The 16,874-nt window shown below is 39.6% G+C and overlaps 1 protein-coding gene across 2 annotated transcripts in view; it reads right to left on the minus strand.

Moving 5' to 3' along the window:
- Positions 1-16,874, minus strand: part of LOC131687657 (purine nucleoside phosphorylase) — a 52,861-nt gene that overhangs the window by 14,020 nt on the left and 21,967 nt on the right. The window contains exon 1 of one of the 2 annotated variants that reach the window (XM_058971753.1): positions 15,156-15,773. The exons of the other annotated variant lie outside the window; for it this stretch is intronic. Within the exon in view, the coding sequence (XP_058827736.1) occupies positions 15,156-15,277 (122 nt within the window). The 5' untranslated portion in view covers positions 15,278-15,773. Of the gene's footprint in view, positions 1-15,155; positions 15,774-16,874 lie in introns of those variants that run through there. 2 annotated transcript variants of the gene reach the window in all.

Below are 16,874 nucleotides of genomic sequence, written 5' to 3' on the forward strand. Positions count from 1 at the left end.
AACTGCGACCACGTATAAGGCATGATCCAGAAGAAAAATTCATCAGTCTGCTTTTAATGTAGAATACATTTAAAGCAGACTGTTCGCACCCATCCTACCGATCAGGACCCATCGCAACCAGCTACCGATCAGGAACTGTCGCCATGCCAGTATTTCGCCCTAACTAAAGGGCAACGTTCAAGTGCTAGCAAGCAGCCAGTCTACCGAAGGAAAGCAGTTGGCAATGACGACGGTCCGAAAAGTGCCCCAGCTACTGGTGACCCATCGCAACCAACTACCGATCAGGAACTGTCGCCCTGCAAGAATTTCGCCCCAACTAAAAGAGCAACTAATCTGTAGGCTATCGTTCCATCGTCTGGTTCGTAAGATTGTACAGGACAGCAAAGCCGAGCTACGCTTACAAAGCTCAGTCGTAATGATGCCCCGAGAAGCCAACGATGCCTACTTGGTCGGTTTGTGTGAGAATGCAAAATAGTGCGCCAAGCGCATAACTTTCAGGCAAACTACATTAAATTGGCTCAACGTGTCCGCGGGGAGTGCGACTGAATTATGCTCCCGCAATAAAACAATAAACGGTTCTTTACAGGACCAATTAATTGTGTTCTAATAAGAGTTAAATTGAAAATTACATTTTATGGTGTATAACAAATAATTTTCAGAAAGCTATATAAGAAATACGATGTGTGGAAAGAAAGAAAGAGATTTTAATCATCCTCTCTCGCTCGTTTTCGTGCACTGCTTTTCCATTCCTTTCTGCTGCTAATACCATCATAACTAAAACGAATGTGCGTGTTCCCCCACCATCCCATGGTCAGTATCAGCGCTAACAAATAAGACAAAAGAATTTAAATTTGTGAAAATCTTTTCCTTCCTTCTTTTCAAATCTGCAATCTTTGAAAATATTGTTGGAATGTTGTTATTGAAAAACTGAACATGCAAGTTTGCTAGCACTGGCCACTAGATTGAAGGCGATGGAAAGACAGAATATTCGTTTTGGTTATGCTAGTATTGGTAGCCGAACGGAAAGGAAAGGCATAGGAATGGCACGAAAACGAGCGAGAGAGCGATAGTAGTGCTTTCTCGTGTGTTCATATATGAATACATTCAGGTTTTTTTACGTGGGGGATACAAGTCGCGTAAATGAAAACCGCGTAAATTTCAAAATCCGCGTAAATGAAAACCGCGTAAATTCCAAAATCCGCGTAAATGAAAACCGCGTAAATTTCAAAAACCGCGTAAATGAAAACCGCGTAAATTTCAAAATCCGCCTAAATGAAAACCGCGTAAATTTCAAAATCCGCGTAAATGAAAACCGCGTAAATCTCAAAACCCGCGTAAAAAAAACCGCGTAAAAAAACTTGAGTGTATTGGTCGATCGGTTTTTCTCATCATTAGTATTCGTTCAAGCACTAGCAAGCAGCTAGTCCACCGGAGGAAAGCAGTTGGCAATGATGACGGTCCGAAAAAGTGCCCCAGCTACTGGTGGCCCATCGCAACCAACTACCGATCAGGAACTGTCGCCATGCCAGTATTTCGCCCCAACTAAAGGGCAACGGAGCAACTAATCCGCTGGCTAACATTCCAGCGTCTGGTTCGTAATGTTGTGTATTACTTCAAAGTCGAGCTACGCTTACAAAACTCAGCCGTAATGAAGCCAGTGATGACTACTTGGTCGGTTTGTTTGAGGATACAAAATAGTGCGCCAAGTACGTAACTTTCTCGCAAAAGAAATCAAACTGGCTCACAGTGTCCGCTGGGAGTGGGCGTAAATTACAATAAAAGCAACGGTTCTTTTCAGGACCAATCAATTGTGTTCTAGTGAGAGTTAAACTGAAACTTTCATTTTAAGATGTGTAACAAATTTTCAACAAGCAACATAATACGTTGTGTGGAAAGAAGTAGCTTGCACACGGAACAAAAATTTAAATTATCCTCTCGCTCGTTTCGTGCACTGCTTTTCCATTCCTTTCTACTGTTATTATCAGTATTACCAAAACGAATGTGCGTGTTTCCTCACCATCCCTCTAGTGATCAGTGTTGCTTCAATTGCATGTGTTTAAGAGAAACATTGAAGGCGCATGCCTCTATTCGAGCTTTTTGGGAGCCTCCGTGAACTAACTGCATTAAATGATTTGTTTGTGCAGCTCCATGCTAGTAGCAAACCAAATGGCCCTACCAGCGTCTGATTCGTGAGATTGTGCAGGATTTCAAAGTCGAGCTAAGCTTATAAAGTTCAGCCGTAATGGTACCCGAAGAAGCCAGTCTTGTCGTTTTGTTCGAGGGTACAAAACAGTTCGCCAGGCACGTAACTATCATGCCAAATATATCCAACGATCCAGCGCATCACCATCAACACAAACGTCGAAACCAAAGGTTCTTTTCAGAACCACTATTATTACCATAGAGAATTATTTCTCATTCAAACGTGATTCTGTTGAATATTATTAGATTTAAATTAACGTCTCGAATTGAAGTCACGACGCTCCGGTTATGTCACAGACATTACGCACCCATCTTTTTTTATTGTTACCACGACTAACGGTTTAATATAGACACCCCATTTCAAGGAAGGAACAGAAGGTCGAGTTTGGAAAGTTTGCAACTTTCATTGTACTTAACCAAATTACACAATGTTCGCACTAATGATTCAGAAATATGACCAGGAATCTTCTATTAGATTTGTAAGTATGTATAATTTGCATGAATAAAGAAAAATTGATTTTCAGGAATCAATTATTATCTGTTCTGCCATTGGCCAGTACTATGCGACTTCCTCATGCTAACAATTCATTTCATCGTTAGCCATCTCCCTCACCAAGGCCAACAACGCCAACAAAAACGGTCCTTTTCAGGACCACCATCATTTTTGTAAAGATTAATTTGAAATATTCCTCGCCCAAATCACCTTTTGTCCGAAAATTCCAATGAGTATCAACATATTTGAAGAACGTGTTCCTTATGTATTCTACATCTCTCCGGTTATGTCGCAGACATTACCCACCCATCTTTTTGACACCGTAGCAGCCTTCAGAATGATTGCAGTTACTTATCAAAGGCGATCTGCTTTTGGTTGGTTAGCCAGAGCCATCAATATAGGGGTGTGACATCCGAGAGACTCAATGAAATACGTGAAGTTATAAATAGAAGTGGTGCGTTTCCGTTTGTATCATTCGTCGCTCGCCTGTCTAACGAGCAACATCATGGCTATAACATCCAGACGGTACAATAAGTGGTCAAACATCGTTCACCATGTTCGAATTTGCACTCATTTCTTTGCTGTGTGCTAAGCTTATCATACGATTTGAAACGAACAAGTATAGTAATGTTATGGGATGGTTCGAGTCGTGTACACTCGATGATTGCAAAACTGAAATTGGTAGAGTTCGTTTGGATGTAGTTCAGCACACTGCTGAATGCGACATGTGAGTGCTGCTTGTTAGATAGTGTTGGTGATAAATAGTTTATTTTTATGCTTGTGTGTGTTTTGGATTGACAATTATCATATCAACATGCTTTTGGTGGTTTGTAGGTACCTAGGGTAATTAACCTATTGGCATACGTTTCTAATTCGGATATACGTGATGCGTTTTTATCATCAAGGCATCTGATAACATGCTTCTGTAGGTTTTTATAAAGCACGGGTGGACTCAACTGGGTTTGTGCTTACTTAAAGGCGGGGATTAGATGAACATTTTGGTGGGTGAGGTGATTGAATTATGTTAGAGCAGGGACCAAGGATGGTTTTTATTTTTACCACAGTTTTGCAAGCATTAGTTTTTTTTACCGATCAAATGATCTCATCTCCAGCAGAGCATTTTTATTTATTATTTCAAACAGTTTTGTTTCAAACTTCGAAATTAATGTATGCTGCCGTTGTCTTTGTTGCTTCATTTGAAGAACATTTAGATCTGTGTTTTGAAAAAAAAAAAAAAAGAGTATCCAGCACACTACACTCAGATTAGATCGACTAGAGAAAATAGTTTCGAGTCAAGTAATGACCGCAGGACACGTTCAGGAGTGGTTCAGTCCTAGATTTTTTATAGGTCATAATATCGTCCTAGAGAAAATGTTCATTCTTTTAAAGTGCTTGCACATTGCAGAACACTGAATGCGATGGTTTTTTTTAATTTGATAAATAACGATTGAGATTTTTGTTTACCAAATTGAAAAAAAAAATCTTCCCAAACGACTTACAAAAAGTTACCGATAACAATTGGGTCATTAAACGAGAAAAAAATATTTTTTATTACATTCATCGACAAAGCTGATTTTCGTGATTACAACAATGTTTATTTCCAACACAGGAAACGTGAAAATAAAATTTAAATTTAAAATAAAGATATATGTTGACAGCCTTGATTTGACACTATCAGAAGCATTTGCCATCAAATTTCACGACAAATGATGCCGTCAGAAAAAATGAATACATGTTTTCCCGGTTTTCCCGCAGGGTTATTTTTATTTGACATAAACGCCATGCATATAGTTTTTTTCATTCTGGGATGTAAGATGTAAACAGCCAAAGAGAATAGGGAAAGAGACGAATACCCAAGTAACCACTAAGCACTAAAGCAAGCATTATATTCACCTTATAACAGCTTTTCGATGCTCATAGGTTCTATACAAGCTTTGCAAATGTCTATAAGCTTTATACAAGCTTTACTAATGCTTATAAGCACTACGAATTTTAAGCATTAAAACAGGTCGTATATGGGTATATGAGGCTCTATTGTAAAGCTTATAAACCTTACAGCTATAAGCCAGATACGGTTGTCACCGATGCCATTTTAATGCCTGTTATAGTTGACATTTCCATTACTCTAAATAATAAATTCCAAATCAAAACAAATATGATATGAGACACATTGTAAGCATAGAAAACCTTATCAGCTTCCGAGGTTTGGGCATGTCGTCGTAAATAAATTAAAGGGCACGAAACCCTCGAGCCATAAAATGATATGGTACATTGCGATGGTTTGTTTCAATTAGGGTTGTGGTACCGGTAATACCGGTACCGAAAATCCCGGGAATACCGACCCATTTTTGGTACCGTAATACCGGTACTGAACAAAAGCCAGTACCGGTATTTTCGGTACTATACAATTTTTTATGACAAATATGTTAACTCTGCCGGGGGATCTGTTTCAAAATATCGGTCTGCAAGATAACGATTAATTGTGTTAATTTTCCTTCTAGATAAATCGTTGAGATAACACCTTTGTGTGGGAATGAGGTGGGGCCATAATCATAGTAATTCTTGAAGTTAAAGTTTTATTAGCGACATTCTGATTGGTTTCCATTATTCACCGGGTGGCGCGTAATAAGACTATGGTCTAAGTTATGTCTGCATTTGGTTTGCTCTTAAACCTTTATCTATAAAAGAACGAATAGCGATTTAGTAACCAACAGTTTTAGACTTGGTGAACTGCTTCAAATGGGGCGATTTGTAATTATTGGTGATCGGAAAATTCAGAAAACCTCCATAGTTTACAGGAAAGCAAGGAGCCTTGATATGAATTAGAGAACAGTAGGAAAACGACATAAAGGTTGAAACCAATTTTCAGAAAGGCAAGAGAGGAAAAGGAAATGCGATTAACCTGCTCGGATTTACTGCCATTCTCGCTTTGATTTACTGTTGATAATAGGGTTTCATACATTTACCATCTGTTCAAGTCGATGAAAGTCGCACCACTTAGCAGTTATTGATTTCAAAGTGGCCTAGATTTCGAAATAAAAGAAGGTGCCCTATACGAAAAATATCTTCTGTGAAATGAGTCTTGCCATTCCGAAGCAATCAAAAACAATAAACTTGTTTTTGATCAGCACAAATCAATCATTTGAGAAAAAGATCATCAGTATGAGCATTCAATTTCAGTTTGAAGCTTTTTTTCGAATTTTTTAAAGAAATATTCGAGTACCGGTACTTTACCGGTACTACCGGTACTGAGGGCTTCAGTACCGTAGTACCGGTTCTCGCCAAAAAGGGTCGGTACTGCGAACCCTAGTTTCAATTTAGTATACATCTGATGATAGTTTAAAAAATATGATCAAAAACTTGCACCCAATTATAAGTATAATCACAACAGAAATCTCTCAATTTAAGAACGCCAAATATCAGTAAGATTAGCCAACTCCCGCATGGATCAAACGTCAAGCGCGCTGGAGCAAAGTAACTTCCAAATCTTCTAAAGGCAGAAGTTCGAGCCTGAAACGTACGCTATACTGCAAAAAAATCAAACGGCTCATGCGACAGAAAGACCTTGAATGAAAGAACGAGAAAAAAAAAGCTTTATTCTGTGTTTTTGTTTCGGTTTTATCCAACCAGTGGGTTCTACCCACCACAAATTGTTTTGACATATCTCCATAGGCGCGGTGGAAAAGTAGGAGTAGGCAGTATATCAGCCGAATATTTCGCCAAAAGTGGCCTTAAAGCAGCACTAAAGTACGATATTGAACCTATTAGCTCTGCTACCATTGATCTATAAGCGAATATAGGACCGAATTGATGTCATTTTCATGGCTTAGTGGTTACTTGGGTAGTGTGAAGCCAAAAATACCTTATTGAGCAGACCAATCGTGCAATGTAAATAAACATTACTCATGCCTGAGTTAGAGGAGATAAGTATTGTACATCTATCAAAAAAGAAATTTGAGTTTTCGTCAGAACTTAGTTCAATCGTGATTGTAAGGTGCATTCTAGAGTATATGTATGAGTAAAAGCAAATTATTTCATTTCTTTGTTCGAAATGCACATCCTTTGATAAACAAATCCAACGATCGACGTACGGTTTGTTTTCAAAATATAATAGGAGTCATTTAAAGTGCTGCCTGTGGAAGCGGTTGCCAAAATTCTAGTGCTAAAATCATCATAAAGGGAGTGTTGCCGTTCTGACTGATTTTCACTCTCCGTCTCTTTCCCAATTCTCTTTGTAAACAGCCACAGTTTTCCTATATGTGGTTGTCTATGTTTACATAAGATTTATTTAAAAAAATCAAAAAAATCGTTTTTACATATTACAAAGAATTTTTTTTTAAATGATGTTATATTATGAATATTGGACCAAAAAATTATCGAATGGAACGGAATACTAAATATATCTTAATGACCCAATTGACAGCACAAGTTAGAAGGAAAAAAAAAACTTACACGCAAAATAATTGTCCATGTTTGATTCGAAAAATTATTTGTTCCTTTTAAAATTCAGAACGTTTTTTATTTTAAATCAAGAAATTTTTTGAAACAAACCGAATTCTGGGCTGGATCAACAAGAATATCTATTGAATCAATCTTACAATTTTTTGTGTGCGCATTTCGAAGATCAGCCAAATTATTTTTTGTTATAAAATAATCTGTGATTAAAGCAAAAGCATGCCTATGATTGATTCAAAATGACTGAATGCATTAACAATAAAATATACAATTTGAATCAACAAAATAGTTTTTTTGATTTAATATCTGACACGCACTGATTTAAATATTTAATGGGCTCAAAACAACAAAACGAACTTATTGAAACAACAAAATTATATTTTATTTCTATTATTGTTATGTTCAGATCAACAAAAAAAAATGTTTGATCCAATCTATTTTCCATGTTTGAACTAATAAATTGTTCACAGTTGTTTTAACGATTGATTTACTCATATCAACATATTTTTTTATTGAACACAGAACAACTTGGAATATTTTTTGTTTCAACCCTCATATTATTTGAAATTAAAAATATTTTTTCTGCGTGTAAGTGTATTCTACTTCATTGCGGTTATGTCTCTGACATTACGCACCCTTGTTTTTGTTCTCGTCTTCCATCTAGCACAACTATTTACTGATCATACCAAGACGAAACTTTTTCCCACTGAAACACGTGTATTTTCCAAGCAAACTGCTGTTAGAACTTTCTAAGTCGGATCTCTAGTATAGACCATTGCTACGGAAATAATAAAGTCTCCAAATATTGCTTGTGGCACTAAAAACTGGATTCTAACCGCACTGTGCTTTTACTATTCTTCTATTAAATTCTTCTCATAGACTGGTTAGTTCGACTGGTCTGTCTATGAAAGCACCATCTCTATCACTCTATCACTACACGTGTTTTGACAGCTCGAAGTTTTCAGTAGCAGTTTGATCACTCGCACTTTGAAAGTGCGGAGTCCAGTTTGGTGGGAAGTGCGCAATACTAAGTGATACACGCGTTAACATTTGATTTATTATATCCTTAATTTACTCTAAGCCCATTTGGTTATCTTTTTTTATTAATCCTCTTAGGACAGATGTCTTCCGTCTATAAAAGTATATAAAATAAAATCCTATATTTATAAAACATCTATTCATTATTGTTTTAAAATTGAAAATATGTAAACAACGGGTTTTTTTTTGCTAAACCGAACACCTCAATTTTAATCTAACCTCTGAAAGCAATTAATTTCTATGGCTACTACGACGCAAAGCACGGTGAAAGTCATAGGGGCATAGGTAAAGCCGTCAATCAAAATAAATGGTCTCTGATAAAATTCTTTTCCACTACAAACAAATTTCCACGAAAACCGGCCAGTAGAGCTAACAAGTGTGAACCGAACATCTGTGGAAGCCGACTGCTGAAACAAAAGCACGAGAGTTAACAACGGAACGAGAGGCTCGACCACTCTAATCATTGATTCGACTGGCCCGGTCAGCTTCAAGTGTAGATAAGAAAAACCCATTAATCACCCCTGATGGCCTGTTGATGGCTCACGGGTCGTCCCTGTTCCTCGACCATTCCTCAAGTTATTGTTACCATAAAAGAATATGGAAAAAAACAAAATAAGCACAATTTTACTTATCAATTGGAAATAAAATCAATCGTCACGGGTCCTATCGCTATTGACCCCTGCACGAGGTTCCAATTCAATTCAGGGGTTAGATAAACCAGTGCTTCTGTGAATGTTTTTTTGTTTTTCTAGCTGACCCGGAAACCCTACTAGAACTTTCATTGTTCATTGTAGTTATTGATGTATTGTGCGTGCGTCACAACCAATGTTTTCACCATAAAGTCCACACGCAGAGTAGCGCGTTTCCGTTTTTGCTTTAGAAAAAAAAAATGAAAGCATTTTAGCGACCTATGCTTGATTTACTCTAATCTAAGGTCACTGCAGGAAGAAAATGATAAGAAGGCATCTGCGCGTCTCAATTTACGCGCAATTGAACAATATGTTAGGCTATGTGCTGTAAAACTAAACGTGAGCGCGAATGCTGACACGTACAGAAATTTTGCTTGGTCGAATCAACGAAATTGTGAAAAAAATGCCTGTGTTGTCGAGTCACGACAATAAACATTGAAATCAACAAAAATATTTGTAGGCCCATAGATGACTAACATGTTCGTCGATATTGACCCAACATTTTGTTGAATGTAAAATTCATTTCTCTGCGTGAACGCGTCAGTCTATAGTTTAGTCATAAGCGGACGCGTCGTTTTTTACAACTAGGTTGATGCGTTTGCGCTCACTTTGTCAGCAGCCCAATTGATGGACACCCTCACTATTTCTTAATTCGTGACTTGATACGCTCGTTGAGCATAAAGCGGAAGATGGTTCTCAATTCGTTTGGAATGATTGCTTCACACTTATGGTCACATTAAAGACTTAAACTCACGTTTGCGGAAGTATCACTTGCAGCAGTACTTTCTAGCATTCTGACACAACGGCATCTCAACCAAGAATTGATCCACTAGCTTCCTGCTCCCCTATCGGCAACTAAAAACAGGACTCCTCAAGTCAAGGTGTTTCTCCGTGTCGACGACTGAATGACTGGCAGGTCTAAAATGTGGCAGTCGTGCACGGAGTGTCACCTTGCTGTGTTAAGCGAATCTTTGACACAGTGGACGTTTGTTTCTTCGCAAATCATGGGATTCAAATGATGATCATATCCATAATACCCATTTCGGGGTTCACTATAGCCGATTTTAAGTCAACGTGTTTGATATCTTCTAGTTGTACGTGCCTGCCGGTGATGAAATAAGTGTTGGTGATGAATTGCGTAGTGGCCTATTCGAGTATGGTTAGAGTAGCCCTAATTAATCTTCAGCATAAACGTACACCATCTTCGATTCTATCTCGCCTTGTGCAGGAAGGAAAAGCTTCCATTGCGTTGTTTCAAGAACCGTGTTTCCATAAATGAAACTTCTATGTTGGAAAGCTACTTAATCCCGTTTTCGTAGCTTTCGACAAAATTGACATGACAAATCCACGTGAAATGCTTCGTGCATGCATTCTGAATGTGTGAAACCGACCAACTTTTGCGAGGTCTGAGAGGGAGGAGGTGTTAGACATAACACTTTGCTCTGATAGAATTTTGCATGAGCTGAGAGATTGGCAGGATCCAAATGAAACTGAACCGTCTCTATCCGAACATAAATATATATTTTTCGATTATTTTGATGTCACCTTCAATGTGGTAACATATCGTAATCCTAAATCTACAAACTGGGACCTCTTTTTGGAAAACTTGGCGACTAAATTTCATGGATATTTTCCAACAATTAGTCAACTAGACGACTAAGACGACGTCGTGGATACGACAAACTCATTCATATTAGCATCCTACAAAGAAGCTTCTCCACTTCGTACTGTTAAATCGACTAGGGGAACCCCTTGGTGGAGGGCTGAGCTTGAAAGAATGAAGAAAGTCATGAGAAGAGCTTGGAACCGGCGTCAGCGTGATGCCTCTAGGGCTTTCAGGTCAGCTCGTAGTGCATATAAGAAATGTCTTAGATCTGCAGAACGGGCTGGCTGGCAAAGCCTATGCACTAATGTCTCTAGTCTGAACGAGGCTAGCAGGTTAAATAAAATTCTCTCCAAATCGAATGATTTTCAGATGAACTCCTTAAAAACCAGAGATGGTGTTTATGTGACGGACGAAAAAGATGTTCTTAATTGTCTCTTCGACACACACTTTCCAGGTTGTATCGATCCGGAGTTGCACAATGTTCACAGATCTCATTCTGGTGATTCGGACTCGTTGACGTTAGCACGCACATTGGTTTCCACTGAATCGGTCAAGTGGGCAGTTGACAGCTTTGCTCCATACAAATCACCCGGAAAAGATGGAATACTTCCCGTGCTACTGCAAAAGGGATTTGATATTCTTAAACATGTCTTGAAAAAGATTTTGCTTTCCAGTCTTGCAACCGGGTATATCCCGAAAGCATGGCGAGAAATAACTGCTAGATTTATTCCCAAAGGGGGGCGCTCAAGCTATGAAGAAGCCAAGAATTTTAGGCCTATCAGCTTAAGTTCTTTTCTTCTGAAAGCTTTGGAACGGATAATCGATCATCACATCAGGAACGTTAGTTTAGTTGAATATCCACTGCACAAAATGCAACATGCATATCAATGTGGGAAATCCACGATCACTCTGCTTCACGATGTTGTTTACAACATTGAGAAACCCTTCTCGTTAAGCAATCTAGCTTGGATGTATTCCTAGATATTGAGGTTGCTTTTGACAATGTGTCCTTCCAGTCTATTCTGGAAGCGACGCGCGGTCATGGGATACCTGCATGTATCTCGGGTTGGATAAAGGCAATGCTTAGTAACCGCATACTTTGCTCGTCACTGCGACAGGCTGAGATACGGAAGTTGAGTATTTGCGGTTGTCCTCAGGGCGGCGTTCTGTCACCTTTGTTATGGAACTTGGTAGCTGACGGCTTGTTGAAGAAACTCAATGAGATTGGATTTCCAACCTACGGGTTTGCTGACGATTACCAAATACTAATTACTGGATTTTGCATCGGAACAATCTTTGACTTGATGCAACAGGCATTAAGAGCTGTCGAACAGTGGTGTCGACAAGTTAAACTATCAGTTAACCCAAGCAAAACTTCAATGGTTCTTTTCACGAAGAAGCGAATAACAACCGGGGTTCGTCCCTTGCAGTTCTTTGATTCTGAGCTACTGTGTGCAGATCAAGTCAAATACGTTGGAGTCATATTGGATTCCAAACTGAATTGGTCTGCTCAGATTGAGTTCAGAGTCAAGAAAGCGTGCACTGCCTTCGGGCAGTGCAGACGAACTTTTGGAAAGACCCGGGGTCTCAAACCTAAATACATCTATTGGATTTACACGACAATTGTACGTCCAATACTGTCATACGGATGCCTTGTGTGGTGGCAGAGGGAGGAGGTGGTGACAGCCCGAGCAAATACTCTTGGGTTCAAACACCACATAGCCCCTTGAAAAGACCTTAAACATGGTCCGTGCCAAAATTCCCAACCATCAAGACACCATAAAATGGTCTCAATAACCCATAAATACACCACCATATGGTAATTTATATGGGATCTAACGGACCATGGTAATGGTGTTTTCATGGGTTGAACCCATTTCAAACACCCATGTCAAGCCCCATGAGCATGGGGGTGTTATGGGCTTTCCGTTTGCTCGGGAGTCCAGTCAAAGCTAAACCATCTGCAAAGAATGGCACTCATGGCGTTGACTGGTGCTTTCACCACGACTCCGACTGCTGCTCTTGAGGCACTTCTAAATATCAAACCATTACACATACACCTCAAACAAGAAGCACTATCATGTGCATACAGACTGCAGGTTACTGGGCTTTGGAACAGTAATCATGTTGATCTTGCTACCAGTCATACACGATTGTGGTCACAAATGGTTACATGGGGTGAAGATATTCTTGCACCCAGCGATATTACACTCACTTGTAGTTTTCCTTACAGGACATTCTATGTGAAGATTCCCTCTCGAGAGGAGTGGTTGTCTGGCTTTATGGAAAGACAACAACAAACGCAAGTAGTCTGTTACACTGACGGTTCTCTGATGGAGGGACGTGCTGGTGCTGGTGTCTACTGTTGTGAAATGAGGTTGGAACAATCTCGCTCACTAGGTAGATACTGTACTGTATTCCAAGCAGAAATCTTTGCGATTATGTGCGGGGTGCAATCGGCCCTTCAACTGAGTTTGTCCGGCAGTGTTATAAACTTCTGCTCCGATAGTCAGGCTGCAATCAAGGCCCTTAGCTCAGACAAATCCCGGTCCAAGCTAGTGATCGCGTGCCGAACCCAAATCGAAGAACTAAGCATTGTCAACACTATCTACCTTGTCTGGGTGCCCGGACATTGCGGTATTACTGGAAATGAATGGGCTGACAAATTGGCCAGGGCAGGTTCAGCGATTGACTTCGTCGGTCCTGAGCCCGCGCTGCCTATTTCGACAAGCTGGATAAGGGAAAAAATACGGCCCTGGGCTTCGTCCGAGCACCGCAATTATTGGAGAAATCTACAAACATGTCGCCAAAAAAGGCGTTTCTAGAACAACCATGCCCAGTGGTTTCGAAAAATCTACTACATTTTTCGAAGCTCCACTGCAGCATGCTGACCAGGGCGTTAACCGGCCACTGCAAACTCAATTATCACATGGCAACTATTCAGTGCGCTGAGTCTTTTTCATGTGATCTTTGTGAATCCGACTACGGAACCTCATACCATCTGATATGCAACTGTCCAGCGGTAGCGCAATTGCGATTTCGAGTCTTCAGCCGTCCCTATATAGAGGAAACCATGTTTGGACGACTGAAACTCAGAGACATACTAAAGTTTCTTATCCAATGTGGTAAAGAGCTTTAGGCTTACTCGCAGGTGAGTTGAACTACTTGTGAGTTTAATTTACCTGCTGTTAGTTTTTGTTTTTGTGCTGTTATTTTCCCCACCCTTTCAATTCTACTTCCCAACAGGGGCGGCGAAACACTTTACACCCGAGTGGGTAGAAAGCATAGGGTGAGGGGTCCATTAGTAAGGATTTTTTCCCTTTTCGCAATACACACGCCTACATTACATTCACATTAAATCACGTTCGTTTATGCAAATGCAATTGTGGTACATCGATGTTTTCAAATGTGTGTAGTGCGAGATACATGCGTTGCACATCTAATTTTTTTGAAACGGTTCAAAATTTCGAGTGGGTAATTACCCACTCGGTTTTTTTCGACTGGGTATTACTACCCATACTACCCACGCTTTCCGCCGGCCCTGCTTCCCAACACCTCCTTGTCCTTTCCTTCCGCTCAGAAAAAGATGAAAACACACGCCAAGGCACAAATCCCCGACTACATACGGGGAACGTGCCATTTAAGCCAATATATTCTGATTCCTGAGTCCTGTGTAAAAATCCTTAACGTTTTCGAAGGTAGTTGGGATATCTCCACCAGTTGCACTACTGTCGTCATGTTTTTAGTGGCTGAGTTCAACTAAATTTACATCGGTTCTACCCCTACCCAGTCAAACCATTCCGGAACCAGTTCGGACTTCTGAGTGGATTCAGTATGGATTCCACCTCAAATGCATCAACCGATTGAGTCGGAATCGGTTGTTTCCTTTGAGCCAGATTCCAAAATGAATCCAGTGCTAGCGTTTTAAAGAATATTCATTCAAAAGTTTACACAAATTTTATTACCACATTTGCTCGATCATGGATGTCTGTTTTCTGTGCTTCAAGTATAAAAATCAAACTGGGACTTTTCTTTCTAAAAAAATCTTCAGTATAAATATCGGAAAAAAACATATCCGATTCTTACAAATTAGATCTTTTTAGCCGACTTTTAAGCTTGAACATCACTATATACGAATGCTCCAGCGAACTATTTATTTATTTTTAACCGGGTTTTATATAGGAGGTTTAACCTTGCCGAGTTTTACGGGTGAGAACTTTTTAAGCGATTCTTCCGACAGATTGTGACATGTTGTGACATATGGGGAAGGGGGAGTAAGTCAGAACGTTGCGTAAAATATTTTTGCTGACGAAAACAAATTTTTATCAAAGAATTTTTTACGTAATAGAAGAGGGGGGCAGAGAAATTTGTTACAATATATTACATCAGGAGATGGGGAGTCAATTATAGACAATTTTTGCGTTACGTTATTTATGAATGGTCCTCAAGACTGTGAGTGAACTTTGCGATTTCTTTTTATTTTGAGCGACGTAATGTTTGGATTCACACCAGAAAACACCACATAATCTGAAGTAAATCCAACACGGTTATTATACATCGTTAGTTACAACACATGCCGTATAAGTCCTTATATCACCCAAAAGGAAAAACGACGTCAATCAGTTGATGACCAGCCTGCATATCGTTTCAAACGCAGCATAGTAATTCTTACCCCGAGGACTCCTTGGCAGTGTAAAAAACGCCAGCAATTTTCTCATTCTCGCCGATTCCGTTGGTCATACCGGTTCCATTGGAATCCACACTGTTTCCGTTGAGGCAGATCTTGTCACTCATTGTTTCAACCTTTTCGTGTAAGGCGGTACTGAGAGCCGAATCAAGTTTAAATGATAACAGTGCAATTTTAATGCACGCGCGAAAATATTCTTCCTCTATCGCTGCGCGATATTACGCAAGGCACCGTTATTATTGCTGTTTTTTGTATGATTGACTAATGCAATTCAAATGTACACTGCGCCTCGATCGGCTTATTTCCTCCGAAGCCTTAATCTTTATAGCGTGTCGGGCGTTTTTTTGTGTTTGTTTTTAAATATAAGCACTTTTTGCAAGCATCAACCGCAAGGATTGTCGACTAATTACAAAACTTGTCACAACTTTGAATGTCACCACGGTCGAAACTCGTTTCGATATTTCCTAATTAATGTTACAAGATCACAAAAACGGCGTTCAACAGGATATACGGACGAAAACGAACCGAACCGACAAAGTGTTGGAGATTGAAACGAACTCGACTACTCGTCGCGAACCGCTGATTAGGACTGAGCTGAGCCTGCTGATTTGAAGTGGTTTGTATGTGAGCTCTGGATTCTCAGCCCGTCCGACACGTCCGTCGTCGCGTGGAAGGTGGTTGGTCAGTTCAGTTGTTCATTCGCGCGTTCTTTGCTTCCTCTCGGTAGCGGTAGCCGGCGGTGATGGCATTTTGATTGAACTTGATCTCGGTCGGTCGGTCGGTCGAACTCGCCCTGCTCCTCGGAATCATTGAGTTCCTATATACATAGCCCTGATGATAGAGTATGTGGTGATCCAGATTCATTTTCTGCTCGGTCGTGCTCCATTCCGATGATGAATTACAGTGTCACTGATTACCAGTGAGCTCGTCTTATGTTGAATAAATCGCTCAAGATTCGCACTTCATGTAATGCATATGAAGGATGGTTTTTTTCATCAATTGGAATAATTTGTCAGATGACAATTGAGGTGATATATTATTGCCATTACTTTATGAAGTGTTTTATTTTTCTTTGTTATTTCAGTATGCAACATCAAAAAGCAAGCTTATTTGTTACCAGAAAACCATCTTAGAAGAAAATCAAACTTATACAAAGTTCGGATGGTACCGTACCATAGCGACAAATAGAACACACTGGCTAGAACTCACGCAAGAAATCTATACAGGAAGTAGTTTAGCAAAGAATATTTGTTTTCCAAGCGATCTGTGGATGCGGCAAAATTATTCAACTCTTCATCGCCTCTAGGACCCTCAACAGACAAATCATTCCAAAAGCAACTTATCCTTTTTTGAAGTAGAATACTTGTATCGTTTCAACATAGGGATCCCGTTTCAAAAATTTAAAAAACCGGAATTTTACCCGATTTTTTAAACGTGAATATCTGCCTTTGTACTGAATGGCAAAATAAGATTATTACGCTATCTGATTGGAAATATGTACAACAATTTTGTATCCAATTCGGTAGTATGTACAATTTCTAAAAATAGCGGAAATAATGGATTTTATGAAAGTAGTTATTTTCTGATCCATGATTGGTCGGTACAATTCGCTCAAAAAGCAAGCGCTGCTGGGACTGCTTCTTTTTCATCGAATGAACTGCGACGCGTATAAAAAGGGAACACAGGAAAAATTCGTTAGTTTGT

This window comes from Topomyia yanbarensis, chromosome 3 (genome assembly GCF_030247195.1).
Source record: "Topomyia yanbarensis strain Yona2022 chromosome 3, ASM3024719v1, whole genome shotgun sequence".
Lineage (NCBI taxonomy): Eukaryota > Metazoa > Arthropoda > Insecta > Diptera > Culicidae > Topomyia > Topomyia yanbarensis.